General features: G+C 51.1%; 2 protein-coding genes across 4 annotated transcripts in view; both read right to left on the reverse strand.

Moving 5' to 3' along the window:
* Positions 1-7,513: 7,513 nt before the first annotated feature.
* On the reverse strand, positions 7,514-16,622 carry KLHL35 (kelch like family member 35). Its single transcript, XM_079929992.1, has 6 exons — positions 13,154-16,622; positions 11,912-12,096; positions 11,331-11,449; positions 10,498-10,686; positions 8,898-9,086; positions 7,514-7,967 (listed from the first exon to the last, which is right to left on the reverse strand). The coding sequence occupies exons 1-6, from the start codon at positions 14,185-14,187 to the stop codon at positions 7,779-7,781; spliced, it is 1,905 nt and encodes a 634-aa protein (XP_079786118.1). The 5' UTR covers positions 14,188-16,622; the 3' UTR covers positions 7,514-7,778.
* A 1,522-nt stretch (positions 16,623-18,144) lies between these two features.
* GDPD5 (glycerophosphodiester phosphodiesterase domain containing 5) overlaps positions 18,145-21,026 on the reverse strand; it is a 92,376-nt gene continuing 89,494 nt past the window's right edge. For all 3 annotated transcript variants that reach the window (XM_079929988.1, XM_079929987.1, XM_079929990.1), the window contains one exon: positions 18,145-20,617. In XM_079929988.1, coding sequence (XP_079786114.1) covers positions 20,469-20,617 — 149 coding nt within the window. In that variant the 3' untranslated portion in view covers positions 18,145-20,468. The remainder of the gene's footprint in view (positions 20,618-21,026) is intronic.

Below are 21,026 nucleotides of genomic sequence, written 5' to 3' on the forward strand. Positions count from 1 at the left end.
AGAAAGAGCCTGATGCTCAGAAGTAAGTTTGCCTAAGCATTATAGAGCTGCGGTTAGAATCCACATTTCTATGTCTTGTTCTCTTAACCATTACACTCTAGAAAAGTATAAAGAACATTTAAATTATCTACAGTTTTATCTGTGATATTTTGAAGGTGTTTGCTGTTATGTATCTATTAGAAATTGGGTGCTTTTCACTTATTCAGGTGAAACTAGTGAGGGACAGGCTGGCATAAAAATCCTACAAGATTAATTAGAGGTAGTGAATTATGTTGAGGGCACGCTGACATTATCTGTGTGTGTGTCCCCTTTTAACAGAGCCTTGGATGTTTCTACTGTCTAGAGAGTAACATCTCATTGTTTTTGTCAGTGTTAATGGAGTTGAGACCATGTCTCAGTAGTAGAAATACTTTACAATTCTCCAACCACTGAAATAGCTCATGTGTTAATGACCATTTACTGTGTTCCAGGGAGTGGGTTCATGTAAATGTTTTATCTTGTGGCTAGGAACTAGAGCCTGAATACAAATTTTTTCATTTCCCTGTGCTTTCCCTTACCCTGGAGTGGCACGTTTCCAGGAATGAGCCCTTTCTCAAGCGAAAGAAAGTTTTATGGAAAGGGCTGAGAGAGGTGGTTACTGAAAAATGTTAACGTGAGAACTGAGCTAAGCTGATTTATTCCTGTATTTATTTCTGGGCTTATGATGTAGTTCATTTATGAGGAGACTGTTGGTAGTGAAACCATTTCAACTAATTTGAGCCTGTGCCTGTGGAGTAGTGGTGCTGGAAACAGGTTAAGACAGTCCTGGTCATCTAGAATCTTAGTGTCTAGTACTGGCATTGCCAGTCAGTTCTTTGCATATTTGATCAGGTGATCTTTTAAATTTATTTTCCTAGTGAGTTTTCTGCAAACTTAAAACTGGAGGTCAAGTCTGTCATTCAGTAGTGCTGTTAACATACCACCAGGTGGTGCTGTAACAGGAAGGGTGCACCAAAGTAGCTTGGGGAGGGAGAAGTAAACTCATGAAGTGTAACACATGTGCAGAAAAGTATGCAAATTATTAGTGTGCAAGTATGCAGCTTGAATTATCAGTGTGAACACCTCTGTCTACCCATTACTCAGGTGGAGGAGGGGTTAAATTAAGTGTTAAGTTACTTAAGAAAATCACGTAAGATGTAATGTAGCGCTGACATGAGCATTCCATAATCACAGCTCATCAAGAAGTGCAAACTACCTTAGAGGATGTCATCACTACCACCCTGAGATTCCCAGTGAATGATTTTTTCAGCCGTCCTTTTCTTTGCTTCACTTCCTTTGAGGTTCAGGTTTCCAGGTGTGCATCTGATGTCTAACCTTGTGGCCAGACTCATGCCGTGGCCCCTCCCCTCAGTAGGCAAGGTGTTGATGCTGGTCAGCCAAGACCATGTTGTGAAATGGCCTTGGGACTGCCTGGTGGGAATAATGGCTGTTGGCAACATGGAAGCAAGTGCTGAAGCCTTCCATGGACTCTTCACCAAAAGATTATTGTTAGGCTCTGAAGAGTTATTAGGTTCTGGTCATTAGGACTCCTGGCAGCTGGTGATGGGGGCCTCAAAAGCTGGGTGCTGATTGAACCACTTGCCCATCAGGCAAGGAAAGAACACCTGCTGGCATGGGAGAGTGTGGGAATAGGCCTAAAGGGCAAACAAGGTTGGAGACCAACAGCACTGTAGAACCAGGAAAGGCACAGGAACTGGTGGGGTCCAGATGATGGTTAATTTTAGGGAGATGGGTTCCACCCCCAGACAATCTGGTTTTGCAAACCACTGTTGAAAAGGCTGCTATAACCCACAGCAGAGTGGAGGCTTGGGGCTGGCACACCCTCCCATCTCCCACCCCAGGTCAGCTAATCTCCACTCCTAGTTGGGAAATGTGGCAAAGGCTGTGAGGGTGTCAGCACAGTGAGAGTGGAGGATACCTTTCCCTTGCAGAGCACTTTACAAAGGAGACTCGAGGGGTTGTGGGGAGAAACTGGGCTTTGCAATCAGAGATCTGGGTTTAAATGCTGGCACCAGCACTCATTCACTGAGAGGATGCCTTTGGACTTTTCTGATCCTCAGTTACCTCACAGGGCTGTTATGGGAGTTAAAGGAGATCTAAATATCAGTATGTTTCCCTACTATGTGTCATTTATATCATCTGGAGACAAGTTACAAGCCCAGGCCTTCAGGTCAGTCTGTCTGGGTTCAAAATTAAATCCACAACTTTTAGCAGTACAAGCATGGGCACATCAGTTACATACCTGTGCCTCTGTTCATCTGCATGTTTTTAGCAGTGCCTGGCTCATAGCAAGTGCTCAGTAAATGCTAGCCGTTATTACTACCTACTTAGCATATCTATCCTCTTGGAAATCATTAATAGCTAACTTCATGGTAATGGATTCTTCCCCATCCTAACTGTAAGGGCCCTGACCACAGGGGCCATGCTTTCTGCTTCTACAGGGAAGTGAGCATAGCTGGGCAGGTATCACTAGCCCCATTTTACATGGCCTTTTTCTGTGCCGTGTTTCATTTAGTGATTGTTTCTGAGCTCCAGTGTGGCTACGTATAAATGAAGCTGTTGTATGTCAGTAAGGCCTGTCAACATCAGACCAAGAAAACATTTAGGTATCGTTGATAGTCAACATTTTCTGTCTCTAAAGATAGTTTTTCTTAACTATTTTCTCCCTAAGAGACATGAGATCTTGACATTATTTTATGAAATGGCTATTAAGCCATTTCTCTATTTGTTACTAATCAAAGCTACATTTATAACTTGATAAGCAGCATGACCATGGTGAGGAGATTATTGTTATAGATTATTATATGCCCTGAGCCTGCTGTGGGTGTATCATTTAATCTTCCCAACATCCCTGTTATGGGCAGATTCCATTACTAACTTCATTTTATAGCAGTGTTGATTAACCCATGCAATACATCTTAGGAAAATACAGTTTGACCCTTAACAATGGGGGCATCAGGGGTGCAGACCCTGACTTAACAGTCAACTCTGTATATGCGGTTCCTCCATATCTGCTGTTCAGCATCTGTGGATTCAACTAACCCCGGGTAGTTTAGTACTATAGTATTTACCATTGAGAAAAATCCGCATATAAGTGGACCGGTATAGTTGAAACCCATATTGTTCATGGGTCAGCTGTACTTAGACTGTCTCAGAGAGATTACCACTTCTCATTTGAGAACAAGTAACATGAGATCCTAGATTGGCAACAACTTATCCCAAACTCTTGTTTCTACAACAACAAAAAAGATGGAGACCTGTAGCTCTGAAATTCAAATGAAACCACACTTCTGCTGCTCAGTCCTGTATTGCACTAATAGTTCAGCCGGCCAGGTGCAGCTGGGCCTTTGTCCTCTGGTGAGGACAGCTGTGATGGGTTCATCCTGCCCTCACTGGCAAGCCATTGACTGCCCCCATGACGAGCTTGCACCCGACAGTCCTTTGTGTGGTGAACCAGAGAAGCTGGAGCCATTAAAATCCAAAATTGCCTAGAGAGAGGGTAGGGCTCCCGTAACCTTTAATAATGTATTTGCTTTACAGGGGGAGGGGAAGGGAGAGCATAGGTACTGTAGGGGGGCTGCTTTCCCATCAGGAGGAGGACCAGAGGAAATGGATCTTTTACTCACTGATTTTACCCTTAATATACCAGAAAAAATAGCCATCACTATTTACCACCTGGGCCCATAAACACCCCCCTTTTATATTTTAAGTCACTGTAAGAATAAAGGAATAGTGAAAGTAAATTTTATTATAAATTTTAACAAGTATCCAAAATATTTAAAATTCAGCAAGTATTAACAGCATAACAATATACTAAAAACACTGGATTGTAAACTTCAAATGGGTGAATTTTATGGTATGTGAATTGTATCTCTGTAGAGCTGTCATATATACATATATTTCTATGTGTATACATACATATACATATATGAGTTATAACAGCAAACAACTTCACATTTTCATTGTCTAGAAGGATATATACCCCAAATGAGCAATGTTACTTGAAGGCAGTGAAATGTTTATCAGCTGCCATGAAGTGAAGGTATTTATCTTGTAGCTGCTCATTCCAGATTTCAAATACATCTCTAATAAGCTCTAGCTTCTGGGGCTTTTTTGGTTTTGTTTTGTATTACACTTGGCTTGTCAACATGCAGTGCCTTAAAAAATTTTGGTTGGGGCTTCCCTGGTGGCGCAGTGGTTGAGAGTCCGCCTGCCGATGCGGGGGACGCAGGTTCGTGCGCCGGTCCGGGAAGATCCCACATTGCCGCGGAGCGGCTGGGCCTGTGAGCCATGGCCGCTGAGCCCGTGCATCCGGAGCCTGTGCTCCGCAACGGGAGAGGCCACAACAGGGAGAGGCCCGCGTACCGCAAAAAAAAAAAAAAAAAAAAAAAATTTGGTTGCTTATAACTTTGTTGAAGAGAGGATAGCCATTTTCTTTGCTTCATAATTTTAAAACATTTTCACTTTTAGATTTATAAAGGTCAATTCAGATGACCAATGAATTTTAAAAATTTCTACAGCATCTGTTTTTCTCCACTCATCTTTATGTACAGCTGCCTTCAGCTTGTCTCTATGAACTGTAACAAACTACCAAGTAAATTTGGGGGCATAGTCATCATGAAAGATACATACTGTCACATTGTCTTTGAGCAAAATGGGATAGTCCAGGTTTTTGTCACAAAGAATTATGTGATGAAATCTTTCCTCTTGAACAACTTAATACAGTAGTCCCCCCTTATTTGCAGCGGATACGTTCCAAGACCTCAGGGGTTACCTAAAACTGCAGATAGTAGGGAACTCTACATATACTATGTTTTTTCCTGTACTAATGGGTGGGTAGCATATACAGCATGGATATGTTTCAGACTTATAAAAGAATTCAACAAGTCCATATAGTGATTACAAAACAGAAAGTTTTATTCTATTATGTAAGAAGTAAAGTTCTCCTTGTTCTTTGAAAGCCCGCTAAGAAAGAATTACAGTCATAAAATATCAATCTTTACAAATAGATCTACTCAAAAAAGAAACTCAAAAATTAAATTTGGGTTCATCGTTTTCTGATTGCATACCAAGAGTTGTCTCTGTTCTCAGCCGGTGAGAAGATGGCAAACCCGTGTGTGGCTAAGGGGTCATGGACTTGTCTGGCTTCCCTCTGAACTGAATGGTAACAGTTCACATTCAGCAGGCAGCCTGGGGTGCCAGAGAGCAGTGGACTAGGAGCCAGAGGGATCCTCTGTATATGGTCTCGGTCTAACCAGTAGTCCTTGTAATTAGGACACGTGGCTGTCACCTTTTGCTTGTGTTCCTGTGAGCCTCACTCACCAGGGACAAGCACCATGTCTCATCAAGTCGGAAGCCCAGAAGGTCAGGGACAGTATCCTATCAAGCTGGAATTTCCCACGTGGAAATGATGTTATCTCCTGCTTCTAAACAACTGCTTTGCTGTGCCCCACACCATTTTCTCAGATTAGCAGAGGCTGCATGGAGGAAGCAGACTTTGGAGATAGCTGGACCCGAGTTGGAATCCTGGCTCTGCCACCACTCACCAGCCCTGTGACCTTAGTTAGCAGGTCACTTCACAACTCTTGAGTCTGTTTACTCATTTGTAATCGGAGGTGGGAGGTGGGGAGGGGAGCAGTAGTAACTACCTCACAGGTATTATGAGATAGAAATCCAGGAAACCTTGATTTAAGGTATTCAGTGGAAGGGTTTGTTCCAGTCACTGGAGGACCCAGAGATGAAGGTGACACCTTTCCTGCCTCAAGAGGCATCCTATGGGTGTGTCAGGAGAGACCAGAGATGTCACACGAAGGCCTGGCCATATGTCAGGTGATGGAAGAAGGGCTGATAAGGAAGGGGTACAAGGAGGGAGTGGTCAGCTCTTGGGTGTATGGTGTCAGGTCTGCCCAGGCAGACAGAGCAGCAAAGGGCATTGGCACTTGCATGAGCAAGCACTGGGGCACAAATGGCCATCATGGGGGAAACTGGGCAATCTGTCTGGCTACATAGAAGTGCTGAGCCTGGGTAAGATGCCCATGTCTCTGGGGAGAGCTTGCCCTGGATTTGCCCCTACCCTTTCCACTCCGGCTTTCGCCTGGGTAAGCAAGCAGTACAGCACCTTTGCTTTGTCCTGGGTGTTATGCATGGGGTGGGAGCAGGAAGGCTCTGAGGCTGGGCGTCTACTCCACTGCCCTCCCCCTCTGCCATTATCAGCTGTGTCCAGATGGTCACAGGCTCCCTAATCTGGGATAATCGGAGGGTAGGAGCTCAGCTGGGACCCGGGCCTTTATGCTGCTCTGTGATGGGTCAGCCCCAGCTGGAGAGATCCCGCAGACAGGGCCCTGGGGCTTTGGAAGATGGCTAGGGGCTTAGTGCTGGCCCTGTGCTGGAGGAGATGGAGGAGCAGATGACAGCTCTTCAGAAGGCAATCTGAGTGCAAATAAGGGGAGCCCCAGGTGGGGCCTGGCTAGCTCCTCTGGGCCTCAGAAATACAGGCACAGAATCTGAACCGCTGGGCCTTGATTCACAGAGTCTGTGGCATCAGTCCTTTGTTCCCTCTCTTTCTACTGAGTTCACCCCTCCCGACCCAGCAGTTTTATGTTGCTGCCCTTCAGCCCCAGACCAACCCAGGCGCTTATAATGGCATCAGGAGCTTGTACCCCATGTTGATGTTGGGGATCTCACACATCCAGGTGCAAAGCTGGGCTCATTGGTGTCTTAGAGGCCTGTGGCTCTGGTGCCCACTACCGGGGGCCTCCAGTTTACTGCGAGTCTTGACCCCCGAGGCAGCTCAGGGTTCTACAACTGTTCTGTTTTGTTTCAGCTTCTTTCATGAGCGGGGGAGCCCCACCTTGGCCCAGGCTTCTAGCAGTGACCCTGGTTTGTCATCCTGGTTTTAAAGCCTTTATCCCAGAATCTGAATTTAGAAGCTTGAGCTTCTGCCTTACGTTTTACAATTCTGTTTCTGGTCCTCAGACATGTTTGCTTACTTACAAGCCTATGCCTCAGTTGTCTGGCTTTTAATTTTATCTATCATTGCTATAGGTGTTTGAATTGGAGAGGGTGGTTTAGAAAGGGAGAACCATCCTGGCCAGAAGTGTCTCATAGATTCTAAAGCTTCATGGAATCTATGAGTCATAGATTCTGCCTCTTACTAAGTATGTGGCCTTGGGTGAGTCTCCTTATCTTTTAAAATCAGTTGCTTCTCTGTAAAATACAGATATTAGTAACTAGCTCACTAAAAGGTTTTTTTTTTAAGTGCCGATAATCTGAAATTTAAGAATAGTGACAATTCTTGGGAGGAACGTGCGAAGGGATGGGTTTGGAAATAGAGGGGCCTACAAAGGCATTTCTTAAGCTAGTGATCTATGTCTTAAGCTAGGTCGTGGGAACACATATTTATTTTATTATAATTCTTAAACTATACAAAATAGATTCTTTTTATGCATGAAATATTTCATAATTTTTTAAAATGTCCACGCTGCTATTATGACGGTAAATGAGGTAATAACATATGAAGGTGTTTTGTAAAGAGTCAAAGCAGGGAGCAGATACTGGGCATTACTTCTCCAGGCAAAGGAGGCTTGAGCTGGAACACAGACCCAACCTTTGAAGGAGGTTTTATTTCTACAAGAAAAGGGGCAGTAAGCTAAGAGGCTGTTTACACCGAGCTGCCATGAGGGGAGCAGTGGTGAACCTGAGTTCTCCCTCCCCTCCCCACCTCCTGGTTCAAGTATGAGTCACCTGCCCAGGCTCTGGACGATGGTGACGCAGCCATGGGAGCTGGTGCAGCGCTGCAGGGATGGCTGGGCCTCCACCTGCCCACTGCTGGGGTCAAAGGTGAAGATCCTGTCGGTGCTTTCCCCATGATCATCCCGCCCGCCAAGGATGTGGACTTTCCCATCACACACAGTCACGCCACAGCTCTCCTGGGTGGACAGACAGAAAGACAATTAGCTATAGGGTCCAGCCGGGAGCTCCGTCTGTCCCTAGCTGGCCAGGCCAGACAACAAAACCTTGACCCACAGAATATGAGTAGGCAGTCTGGAAGGTAGAGAGGTAAGAATTGGGTGGACCTGACTTCAAGCTCTGGCTTGACCCTTACTAAATGAATGGCCTTAGACAAGTCACTTCACCTCTCTGGGCCTCAGTTTCCTCATCTGCAAAGTAAGAATAATAATAGTACCTTCTTCATAAGGTTCCCTTAACAGTTAATGAGATTAAGCATGTAAAGCATTTTACATAGTGCCTGAAATACAGTAAGCACTCCAATAATAATTACCACCAGACTCAGAGAAGCCAGAAATCTCAGGCTCTTAGAATCACTGGAGGTCAGAACTGGCAGGGATCACCAATCCATCCATACCCCTATATAGTCTCTTTGGAGAGGGAACAGAACAGTGCCGGGAGGCAAGAAATGCAGGGGTGGAGCGTCCAGGGCCTAGACCTCCCTTCTCTGATATCACTGAGGCAAGGGAAACTTACCAAGTCCCCTCTCCATTCTCCCCCCTCCTCCAACAGTAAGCTACCACCTGGTGGCCTACAGATCAGGAGAGACTGCAGGGTCATTGAGACCAAGCCCCCCATCCAAAGCTATAGCACTTGGGACTGGGGTTCTAGGTTCTGCCTTACATGGCTTTAACTGGTGGCCTCAACCTCTCTAAGGCCAGTCTCCTTATCTTTGAAGCCCAAGGCTGATTATCACTGTGGGACAAAGCTAGAGAACTACCGCCTAGTAAAACCGCCTAGCATGGAGTCAGACACAGGACTCACTACCTCTGAGAACCAGATCCTTAGAAGTGCGTTTTTACTCCTAAATGGAACCAGTGCCAGGGCTGTGCCCAGGCCCCTCCACTTACCACAGGGCTGGGGAGGACAGCTGCCTCCCCCCAGACATCCATGCCAGGGTTGTAGGTGAAGATTTTGCTCATGAGGCCCCCAACCACATAGATGGTGTCCTCCAGGGCAACAGCCTCGAGACACCGCTGCGAGAAGGGCGCTGGTGACCGCAGGCTCCACTGATCCTCCTTGGGGTCAAAGCACTGCACCTGAGAGGAAGGAGTGGCAGAGGTGAAGCCTTGCCCCTCAACTGCCCTGCTGCCCACACCTCCTATCTCTCTCGGTCAAGGGGACTCATTCAACATATGCCTATGTCCACCAGGCCTGAGCATGTGTGTCTCCCCTCACGTGTGCTCAGTCTGGTTCCACATTCCAGCTCCTCCCCCTGGACTCCCGTTGTCAAAAGCCTCTTCATCTTTCAAGGTCCAGGAAGAGGTCTGTATACCAGGAGGTGGAGATACCATCTGCATGGGTTCTCAGAGCAGGTCCCCCATGGAGATGCATTCCTGGCTGCATATACTGTCAACCCTCTTCCTCCCTGGTGTGCTGAGGTCATGACCAGATTCCAGCTGGGATGTCTCACAGCCCCCATTTCTATAGCTGTCCACAGGCCTCCTAGGCTCACAGGTGTTTATGACGCCTACAATTTCTGAGGGTTCATACCTGTAGTTGCCTGCTCACCTTACTCCCTACTTCCTCAGTTGTGTCCTTGGAAACCCCCAGAATGGCCTATTCATGTCAGTGCTGCACAAGAAGGTGCTAAAGGGCATTCCCCCAGCCAGCCCAGGAAGGTGTGCTGGGAGTGGAGGGGGAATGAGGAGGGTGAGAGATCCTAGTTTGGGAAAGAGTCAGATCTCAGGATCACATGCCTGTGAGGCCATCAGGGTGGGGAGGGAGCTGCCACAACGAAGATCAGTTTTTATTCACAGAAAGCCTAAATGTACAATAGAAAATTTGGTAGACTGTGATTCATCCACTCCATTGACTGTTACACAGACATTGAAATGATGGCTGTGAAGAGTTTCTAAGCATGTAGAAAGTGCTTATACTTGGAACAAGAAAAAACAGAATAGAAAATTTTACTAAAACAAAAGCAAAAGTCAACTCAGAGGAAGCTTAGAAGGCATCGCACCAAATATTAATGGTAGTAGTTATCCTTAGGTGGTGAGATTATGGATGATTCTTTTTTCTATTTCTCTGTTTTCTAAATTTTCAATAATGAGTGTTTTTTTTTTTTTTTTTTTTTTTGGCCACACCACGTGGCATGTGGGATCTTAGTTCCCCGACCAGGGATCGAATCCATGCCCCCTGCAGTGGATGTGCAGAGTCTTAACCACTGGACTGCCAGGGAAGTCCCAAGTGTATTGTATTTTGGAATGGAGGAAAAGCATTTTAACTAGTCCCACCCTTGCCCTCACTTAATTTTTTAGATCTCTGAAACCCATATGGCACCAGCCCAAGCATTCGGGTCCAGACCTACTGTGTGACCTTTGGGTCATCTCTGAATTCATTTCCTTGCCTGAAACATGGGGATGACTCCTCAGTGCGTGGACGAGGACATGAAAGGCCCAGCTCTGCGCCAGGCACACAGCAGGCCTCCACCGCCCTCTCCCAGCTCACCTTGTTGGTGTTGACGCCGTCCCGCCCGGCGCCCCCCATCACGTAGAGCCGACCGGCGCAGGGTGCCACGGCAGCTGAGCTCACTGCCTCTAGGAGCGGGGCCGCAGCAGCCCAGGTGTTGGAGAAGGGGTCATAGCGCTCTACGCTGCACAGGCGCCGCAGGCCGTCGAAGCCGCCCACCACGAACAGCTGTGGATGAGGGGGTCGCCAAGAGTCAGGGCTGTCTGCGTCTCGGCCCCACAGCCTCTGGCTGTGTGTGGAGAAACTATCCCGCCAGGGGCGCATCCCAGCTCCTGGCTCCGCGTCCTGACTCCCCATAATTGAACCTCCCTTAGCAGATTTTCCTGTACTAACCGGATGATACTGGTTTGTAGGATGGGTGTTGAATACAGATTAGATCTGTAAAATAACTGGCACCAAGTTGATGCTTAATAAAAATACCTACTAATTTCTTAAAGGTTTACCACCTTACTTAAGTGATCCTAAGAAGCACTTTTATTTGCATTTCTGAATTAGGGATGTAGCTTGCAAAGATAATTGGCAGATTTTTTTTTTTCCTTTTTCTTTTTGGTCTTAAGTGGCAGAGTCAAGATTCAAACCGAGGCTCGTCGGCCCCAGAGCGCACACCCTTGACCACCTGCTACTAGGCTGTACTATTACAGTAATTACTATCATTATTAGCATTAGCATCATTATGCAACTTTGGGCAAGTCCTTTTTTCTTTTGGGGGCCTCAGATCCCTTCTTACAGGGAGCGGATTGTAAAGGACTTCCCCCTGTCAGTCCATAGATCTCTACCTTGAGCCCAAGGCAGCAGCTGCCGGGTGTCCCTACCTGCCCCTGCACGACCGCCATCTTGTGCCTCCACCTGCCCTTGTGCAGTGAGGCCACCTTGATCCAGGTGTGCAGATGGGAGCTAAACATCCACACATCACGGCTGTTGATGTGGCCTCCTAGGGAGAGAGAAGCAGCTGTTGTTCCCAGGCCCTCTTGCTATCCCCAGGGGAGCAGGGACTGTGTTTTATTCTCTGAGCCTCTAGGGCTCGAATCTCAGGGCGGGCACCATCCATTGGTATCAAACCGATCTTTGCCACTGTCAAGACAACAGGGGAAATTCTTAATTTCCCTATAAAATTGGGTTGTAATGGGAATTAAATAACTAATGTAAGCTACTTAGCATAATGCACAGCACATGCTAGGCTAAAGAGAAGTGATGAGTACTAATCTGAGTTGAAGTCAACATTGCAAGGGTGGAGTCACACCGGTGATTGGCTCTGCAGTACCACCTCAGCCAGTAACTGTAGGTTATCAGGACCGATCTGCTCCTGTAGCCTGGTTGGAGGGAAGAACAGAGGGCGGCGCACGGGAAGTGATGAGCCAATTCTGTGGGACTCCGGCTATGGCTCCGCCCTCACCAGAGACGTAGATGTCATTGCGGAGAGTGCAGGTCGCGAACTCTGAGCGCGCGAAGCCGGGCACGCTGGGCAGTGGGGTCCAGCGTCGGCTGTCGGGATGGTAGGCGTCGGCGAACGGCAGCTTAAGGAGCCCCTTGCGATCGCAACCGCCGATGACCACGATCACTTCAGCGAGGTCCATGAATCTGGCGTGGGGACAAGCCCAATGCCGGTTAACCCACACACGTGTTTCAGCCCTATTTCACCCACTCATGGACTGCACTATATGGTCCTGCTGCCCTTCCGTGCGCTTCTGCTCCCCACCCTCCGCATGCTGGACTCTGCCACTTTCAGCCTCCCCTCTGGCTATTGAGGGGAAGAGGGGCACTACTCCTTACCCCATTCTACTGACCTCTAAGTTACAAGAAAAGAATCTTTACAGAGTCCTTACCCTTACCTAGAAAAATCACCTTGTTTAATCCTGACTTTGGCTTGCAAAAGTCATGTAGCTGTAGGAGACAGAGGTGGAATTCAAGCCCAAGTTGGTGTGCCACTAACTCATTCTTTTCACCCTTTTCTGACCTCCATCGTGGACTAATTTTGCTGTGTCCCTCCTCCTATAACCATCTCCTAAACTTATCCCCTAATCACTAAATCCATTGAACCAGGCTACACGCCCTTTCAGCAAATCATTCTCCCTCCCACTGACCCCACCAGAATTTCCAAACCCTTTAGCCAATTCCTACCTAATTCCTTTGACAAATATTGAACATCTTGCACCAGGCCCTGAGCTTACTGTTGGAGATACAGTGATGAGTAAGACAGAGTCTGTCCCTTATTCCTGTGAGGGTGACAGACCATCTTGACTACTCCACCCAAATTCTTCTGGTCTGGTGTTCCAGGGGTGGGAATAAGCCTTCCTTTTTTTCCCCCAAGCCCTGCCTATTTATACCCCTTACTAGACTGTGCTCCCTGAGGGTAAAGGGTGTTTCCAAATCACTCCTGAGTCCGCACTGAGGCAGAATGTGCACGAGATGTGAGATCCCTGCATTTCCCCCATTGGACTGTGAACTCTTTAAGGACCCAGCACCAAGCCTATGAAATGTCTGTTGTATGTATGACAGTCTCATTCAAGAGGCATGATCAAGTGATAGGATTAAAGGATGATGGCGGACTGAGAGAGCGGTTGAACAAGGGAATAACATAGGAAATAACGCAGGGCAGGAGGCAAGGGGCAGCTGGGAGGGAGGGGGCAGGGCGTACCTCCGCGGCCGGGCCCGCAGTGTGCCGGTCTCGCGGCCCAGGATGAAGCAGGCACGGGCCTCTAGCAGCAGCGGGCGGCACTCATCGCAGGCCTGCAACAACTCGTCGGCCTCTACCTTCTCCAGGAAATAGGCGGGCGCCAGCAAGGGCAGGCGCACGTGCTCCAGCAAGCGCCGCAGCTGTCCGCGGCGGGCTGGCGGGTCGTGACGCACCCAGCGCATGGCCGCTTCGAACACGGCCTCCTCGTGCGCCACGCCCAGCGCTGGATCGGCCAGAAGCGCTGCCACCTCGTCGGGCGTCAGCTCCAAGAAGTCGGCGTGGTGCGCCACCTCGGCGAAGGCCTGGCGCAGCACGCGGCCGCAGCGCTCGGCCAGAGAGGCGAGGGAGAAGGCAGCGGCCACGCGACGCAGCGCCAGGCTATTAGCGGCGCGCAGGCGACCCTCGAGGAAGCGCGCGCAGGCCTCGCGCAGGCCTGCCACGCCCAGTCGCTCGGCCAGCGCCAGCACCGCGGCCGCTTCGTCCTCCGCGCGCAGCCGCACGCCCGCTCCGTACAGGTAGTCGAGCACCACGGCCAGCGCCGTCGCCACCGCTGTCCCGGCAGGGCCCGGCACCTCGGGTATCACGGGCACCATAGCCAGGCCACGCTCTGGCTGCCCAGCCGCGAACAGGCTGCGGAAGTAGGTGCTGCCCGCGCTAAGCACTGCGCGGTGGCATGGGAAGTCGTGGCCGCCGGCACGTAGCACCACGTCGGTGAGGGTGCCGCTCCGCCGATACGCATTCAGGGTCTGCAGGATGCGCTGTGCGTGGCAGGACCCCGCGCACGGCTCCTCGGAGCCCCAATCCAGCTCCGGCTCCTCCGGCACCGGGCCCTCCAGCGTCCTGCCGAGCAGAGAACACAGACCGCGTCGTCGGCAAATCCACCTGGCTGGGGCCCGGTTAGAGGGCAGGAGGCCTCTCACCCACCATTCCTTCCGTTGGTTCACTGGTTTACTCAGGCAGGCGCGCATTATCTTAACTAGTGTGCTTTCATTCATGCAACCACTCTTCCTTCCGTCCACCCGTCGAGATTCCTAATGGCCTCAATGAGCTAGTCCCAGCCTACCTGAAGGTCTAGACCCTGTCTTAGCTGTACCACCTCCTCCTCCACTTACCCAATCAGCCATACTGCTCTTTCTGTTCTTCAGACGTGCTAAGCTTTTTCCTATCAGTATTGGCGGGAGACAGATGGCATGCTCTCAGATGGGGTAACTTAAGGAGATTCTAATAAAGGAAGGATTTACAAAAGCATAGACAGTGTTTTGGGACTCCCACAAGGGATGGAGCAGTGCCACGTGGCTACCAATAGCAGGGAGACTTTACCTCCCCAAGGTCTAAAGGCGGAGGGCTGGGAGATTATTGGAACCTGCACAAAATATCTGTATAAGGAGGGCCCTCTGACAGGAGCTGTAGCCTTTGGTCAAGGAATTCAATCGACCCCACAGAGATCCAGTATGTGCGGGGGGTATAACTCTACCCCCATCTCCTCACCCCGTCCACTCTCCTTGGGATCTCCGACAGGTGCTCCCTGTTGACCACACCCTGATTATTCTATTTAATGTCTGCCCCTCCCCAAGAGTACAGGATCTGGCCCATAATAGGTCGAGTGAATACATTAAGTTAGTATTTATTGAGAGCCTTTTCTGTGCCAGTCAGTGAACAAGACATAGTCCCTGCCTTCCTGGAGCTCGCAGTGTGGCAGGGTCCCATGGGGAAGTACAGAGCATTAGGAGACTGAGAATGATAAGTAGCATTAGCCAGGTGAAGGCAAGGGAGTGGAGGGAGGAAGTCTCCAGCTGAGAGAACAGCCTGTGCAGAGGCCCAGAGGGAAAGAGGACATGAGGTTAGAGCCCAGGCTGAGAGGGAAGTTGACCTTTTTCGTAAGTTTTCTGTTCTCAAGGAAGCCCTGTGGGGGAGTGGAAAGAGCTGGCTCTAAGGACTGATCCGGGTGCTAATCCTGCCTGTGTCCCTGACTCGCTGTGTGACCTGCTCAAGTTACTCCCCTTCAGGTTCCTTATCTAAAATGCGGTCATAATGCCTCTCTCACATGGTTGTGGTGACTTGTTGACTGTGAAATGGAATGTATGAAAAGTGCTAGGTATACAGTACAAACTCAACAAGTGTTTCCTTACGTGTTTTTACCCAAGAGGAAGGGAGCACACCACATGTGTTAGTTGCTTTTATGTACATAATTTCATTTGACCCTCACAAACCTGAAGAGTTTCTTTAGACTTCTTCCCCTCTTCTTTTTTGAGTTTGTCATGAGGAAACAATCACATAGATGGAACCTGCCCTTCAGAGGTTGCTGTGAGGATCAAAGGAGGGGTGTTTGTGAAAGGGTTCTGTAGCCTGAAGGGCTGTAACGGATTGGTTATGATTTGGCCATTATGAACATATAGCTTCTGCTTGCATACTTCCAGGGACAAGGAGTACACACCTTTATGTAGCAACTTACTCTAGGGGAGCAGACCTCTGCTCTCTGCTCCTTGCTTCTCCCTCCATTCTCCTGATCCCAGCTGCTCTGCCTTCCCTGAGACTGCTTTGCCCTGGAGGTCAGATCTTGCCCAGGAGTCAGTCTGGCTTTCACTGTTTATGCCTGGGCCATCCAGTGTGGTGAATCCCCTGTCTTAGCATCAGAGGAAATGAGCTTCCTGATGGGCAGGGTCCCAGGAGGTTAACTACATTGCCCAAGTAGAGGGGCTGGGCCCTGAACCCACCTGGCTGTAGACTCTGCATGCCTAGCGGCTCAGCCACACTTGCCAAGGTTGGGGTGTATCCCAAGGAGCAGCGCAGGACCACCGGAAGGAGTTGATAGGGGTCATGGGAGCATGCTGCCTTCATTCTATTTTCCACTGGCTGAGGAGGCAGCCCACTCTCAGCTGACATCCAAGAGGGCAGGTCTCATCAGCGTCAGGTGGGACTTCTCTCTGCAGAGATGTCCCGGCACAAGGGGCTGCCAGGGGAGAGGGAGGGAGTCCCCTCCTGGGGAGTGCGCCAGTACTTTTTCATTCATTCTCCTGCTGTCTCCTGCACTGGGCACTGTGGACACACTGGGACATCAGACCCAGTTTCCACCCTAGGGATTTCCAGTCTGGGGGCCGAAGGACAACCCATTGGAACATGAAAGGTAGGGATTTCCAGGCAGGGCTTGATCTAGTTTTCTCTTATCCCAGCTAAGAGTCTAGGCACCTCAGGCCAAGGGTGCTGACACAGGCTGAGGTACCCAGCCCCTAGAAGTTGACATGCCACCCTGTTTCTTTTTCACAGTCACACATACACCCACAAACACACACTCAGACTTGTAGACATGACAGAGCCAGGGGGGTCCTGCATCCTAAGTCCCCAGATGCACCTGGCACTTACCTGGCCATGACCTCTCCCAGGCTCTCTGCAGCTGCTGCTCGTGCACTGACCACTCCTGTTTGTCCTGCCGCCCTGCACCCCTGACAGCCTGGGCGCAATGTCCCTGCCGCTCTGCCTGGACTCCCGCTCAGGCTCAACTGCAGGAGGACAAAGGGGATGGACGCTGACGGGGGTGGGGGGATGGGGTGGGGTGAGGGGGGAGGGGGAGAGGAGAGTTAAGGGGGAAGGGGAGGAGGGGACACAGGGCTTTTGTTCTACTCTTGGATCAGCCCTGGGAGGGGGAGAAGGGAGGACCCAGGAGTAGGCGTGGGATTGACTCTGTGTGCAACTCGGATCCGTGTGTCTGGAGTGGGGGTGACCTGGTGCTGGTTGTGCCCCTGAGTGATACATGGATATGAGGGTGTGTGTGTGCGCATGCAGGCGTTCCAGGGTACCTGTACGTGCGTGTGGGAGTGCATGGGGACGTGGTGACTGTGGCATCGGGGTGGGTGTGATTGACTAGCTGTAGGTGTGCCTAAGAATGTAACTGCACAGCTTAGAGGTCTAGGTATCCCTCCTGCCTCTGTGACTCTGTGCTCTGTGTTCCTGCTTGACAGCAGATGTGTCATTATGTGACTTTGTGTATCTGGTTATATGCATTGTGTGTTCCTGTCTTTGTGTCAGCATCTCTCTATGATCATTTCTGTGTGTGACAGGGGTCTGTCTGCGTACACCGGCGGGCTGTGTCGTGTGGACTGTGTGTGTGGACAGCGTGTGGTCCTGGGTCTGTGGTATGGTATGGCTGAGGTGTTTTTCCCTCGACAATGTACCCACCGTGGAGGGAGCACAGTGAAGTGGGCATGGTGGTGCTGGGCCAGCCTGGTGGACGTGGGGAGAGAACGAGGCAGCTCTGGGCTGGCCTGGAGCCAGAGGGAGGCAGCTCCATAGGCTGGTGTCTGTTCACTTGCTGCCTCTACGAAGGGCCATAGGGCCTGGTGTCTGTGGGGCAGGTGAGGAAATCTGCTTTCACGGAAGAGGGCAGCAGTTTGGGAGGAGGATGCCTTGATGAGAGCCCGGATGGGCACAGGGCACCTGGGAGGTGGTACTGGTACTGCCGGGATTCTCTGTGCCGCTCCAGGCAGATCACTAAGTCCCCCTTAGCTCCAGCTATTCATCTTGGCAGGAGCAATAGTCTAGTCATGGTTCCTGCTCTGCCTGTCTTACTGAGGTGCTGTGAACTCAAGAGGGGTTTGTAAGTGAAAGCCATCTGCCAGGTGGACTTGGTGAGGCTGGGATCCTGCAGGAACCGCCCCGTCCCCGCCCCTGGCAAGGCTTAGAAGTGATGGGAGGGGTCACTGTGATGACGGCCAAGCATGTGTCCTGAGGCCTGGGGGAGGGTCTGCTCTGGGGACTGTGTTCCAGGGAATGGTGTATCCTGCTTCCCCCTAAAAAGGGATTGTATATATTGCTGTATGTTAAAGGATGTGAGAGATTTGGGCACCTAAATACCTGGAACAGAGGGGCTGAGGGTTCAGGGAGGGCCCTGGCGAAGGTGGAGGCTGGGCTCGGCCTGGAGAGGCCTTACCCCCTAAGGTCCAAGGGAGGAAGCAAGGAGTGGGTCTGTGGAGATGGCAGTAAGGGAGAGGCCCTGTCTCTGGTTTCCCTGTTAAGGGCAGTCAGGCTGTCCTCAGTAGACAGGGAGAGGTCACGAGGAGGGCATTGGGAAGGTGGCCTTCTCAGTAACTCCTCAGGTCAAGGGACACGAGCCAGGGTTGACCACAGGCTGTGGGCTCAGCTGAGGGTGAAGGGCTCAGCTATTGGCCTAGCTGGGGGATGGCCTCCATCCTCCTTCCATTGTTTGGGGTGAGGGGAGACTGCTGGACTGCCTCTGCACTGGGGAGTGGAGGGGTACAGTGTAGGGCCCTGGTGAGAGTGGGATGCCGACAGGCTGTTCCACTCAGAACTCCCAGCCCCTTCTCCCTGCTTCTGAAAGACCCTAGGATGACTCAAGTTGCCCAAGTGTGGCCAGCCAGGAGCCTGGGACATGCTAGCCAGTGGACCCAGGGGCACTGACTGGACAGGGAGGGGCTACCATGAAAGATTGGCTCTGTTTTCCTGGGCAGGCCTGCCAGACACTGGAGAGGAGGTTACTGGGGCATTTGGGTAGGGCAGTGTGCCCCACTGCTGGTCCGGACAGTCCAGGTTTCACGTACATTTCTTCATGCCCAGGGAGAGCCGGGAGCTGACCTCTGCCCCAGGAAGGGAGCACTTGGCAGATGTTTGAAAGGGGGAAAGGAGGGTGAGTCCCCCGATAGTTCCCAGAGGGGCAGTCCTAGAGGTTAATGTGGGGGGCCCAGTCTGGGTTCCAGCATTAGGAGGGGTTTCTTTTCCTTTCCTCCCTGAAGGCTCCAGACCCCAAGAATTCTATTCAGAAGGCCCCTGTTTGGAGAAGAGACACATCCCTTGGCTCCCAGGAAGCACCATGTTTATTTAATGTAGGATGAAACTGGGGTTCAGTCCCCTCCTTTCCCCTAGGACACACCCAAGACCATGCAGACTTTATGACAAAGATGGGATTTACAGATCCCTTCTCATGGAGGGCAGAGGGCAGAGGTCCAAGGACTGAAAGACAGGGGCATCTGTGGTCCCAGGGGCTGTATTTTGGCTTTCAGCCCAGGTGCCCCACTGTGCCAGGAATGGGAATGGGCCTCTTCAAAGCTGAACCTCCCCCATGGGGGAGAGGCAACTCCTGGCTGAGGGCCTGTCCCTCCATAGGCCAGGGATCTCAGAAAGCCTCCATGTGGCCACGAAGGGACCTGCTCGTCCCACTGCCCAGTCCTACATCGGACCAGGGAGCCCTCCCCATCTGCCTTACCATTCCCAGCTGGTTACGGAAGGCACACAGCCTGAGTGGGATTCTGGCTCTGCCAGTTCTAAGCTGTGTGGCTCCGGATGGTCACTTTACCTCTGCAAGACTGTCTCCTCCACCACAACATGGGGACACTTGCCCCCAAGCCCAGTGCTGTTAAGGAAGCCCCAGTGCCATGTGATGCAGGGGAGGGGCTCCACCACCCTGCCACTCTCCCATTCATTTCTGAGAATGCTTCTTCCTCAGTCATGGGACCCGAATCCCAAACCCAGCAAGCTCTGTCCCCACCCTCCCACTGACAATTCAGATATGACAAGTGTCAAGATGGCAGCTTTAATCATCTTGGCCGAGGCCCCTCAGGCTCCTCTGCTGAAGGCCTCCTTGGCCACATACCCACCCCTGACCATGCCATAACACTTTTCGCAGGTGGCCCCTGCCCTTGGCCACTGACGTGGGAACCTGAGGTCATGTCAGTCTGTGGATCTCCTGGGTGTGGATCCGGCAGCCCCGAGCCTGCTCTTGCCACCTCCAGCTGCTCCTAGGGGATATGGCTCGGACCCTCTCCTGGGGCAGGGCCAGCGGCAGCAGGAGGCTGGCAGGGGAGGAGTGTCTCCACCACTGTAGCAGGCGTTGCTCCTGGGCCAAGCTTCCTTGTGCTTTAAGACTGATGGAAGAGCAGACGTGCTGGGGCAGAGGCCTAGCGCAGGCCCTTGAGGCAGGAGAAACACAGAGAAGGTGGTTTCCTCACAGCACAGACAGGAGGACAGACACACGTGGGCACACGCAGGCTCCACGTCCTGCACTGCCGCAGGGGGCACGGCATGGCCCAGTGACCCTTCAAAGCTTCCCGGTCAGGATGCAAGGGAGGGCCTCAGAGAGTGGACCAGGTCCCGAGCCCCAAACTTCCCAGAAAAAGGAGCCCCAGGCCCGCAGGGTCATCTGAGAGGCTGACAAGGGGCTGGAGCCAACAAGGAGACTGTGGAGCCAGCTCCCAGAGCGTGCTTCTTCCAGCTCTGTGGGCTTCCCCTGTCTCCACATGAGGTACAGGCTGGACAGACGGGTCTTCAGCTAACGCCCACTCCGGTCTGTGAGGGTCGTGGCGCGGCTGCCGCTCCCTTGGGGGCCCGTAGGGGAGGTGGTGCTGTTGGCGTATGTGTCATAACTGTTGTCTGAACATACAGAGAGCTCATCGGAGACCTCCATGCCATCGCTGATCTCTGTTGGGCCAGAAGGAGGCAGAATGTGAGTGCAGGGAGGAGAGGAGTGGATAGATGGCTGGCAGATGCGGTGGGAAAGGGTGGCCTGGAGCCACTCCTGGTCAGCCACTAGGAGGAATGAAACCTCGGGTTTCAGGTATGCTATTGAGCTTGGCATTCAAGGCCCTTCTCAGTCTCTGCAAACACTCTGGTCGCACTTCAGTCTCCTCTCCCTGGAACTCCACCTTCCAGCCACAGAAAACTATCTGCACCCTCTTAAGCTTGGCACGCATGTGTTTACTCTCCTCAGGGCTTTGCACATGTTGGCCTGTCTCCTGGGCATGACCTCCCGATAACACTTCCTTTTCTTAAAATCTGGCTAAATTCTTCTCATTTCTGTTTTTGCCCCCAGGCTGGGATGGGGCCTCCT

Source organism: Stenella coeruleoalba, assembly GCF_951394435.1.
Source record: "Stenella coeruleoalba genome assembly, chromosome: 8".
Lineage (NCBI taxonomy): Eukaryota > Metazoa > Chordata > Mammalia > Artiodactyla > Delphinidae > Stenella > Stenella coeruleoalba.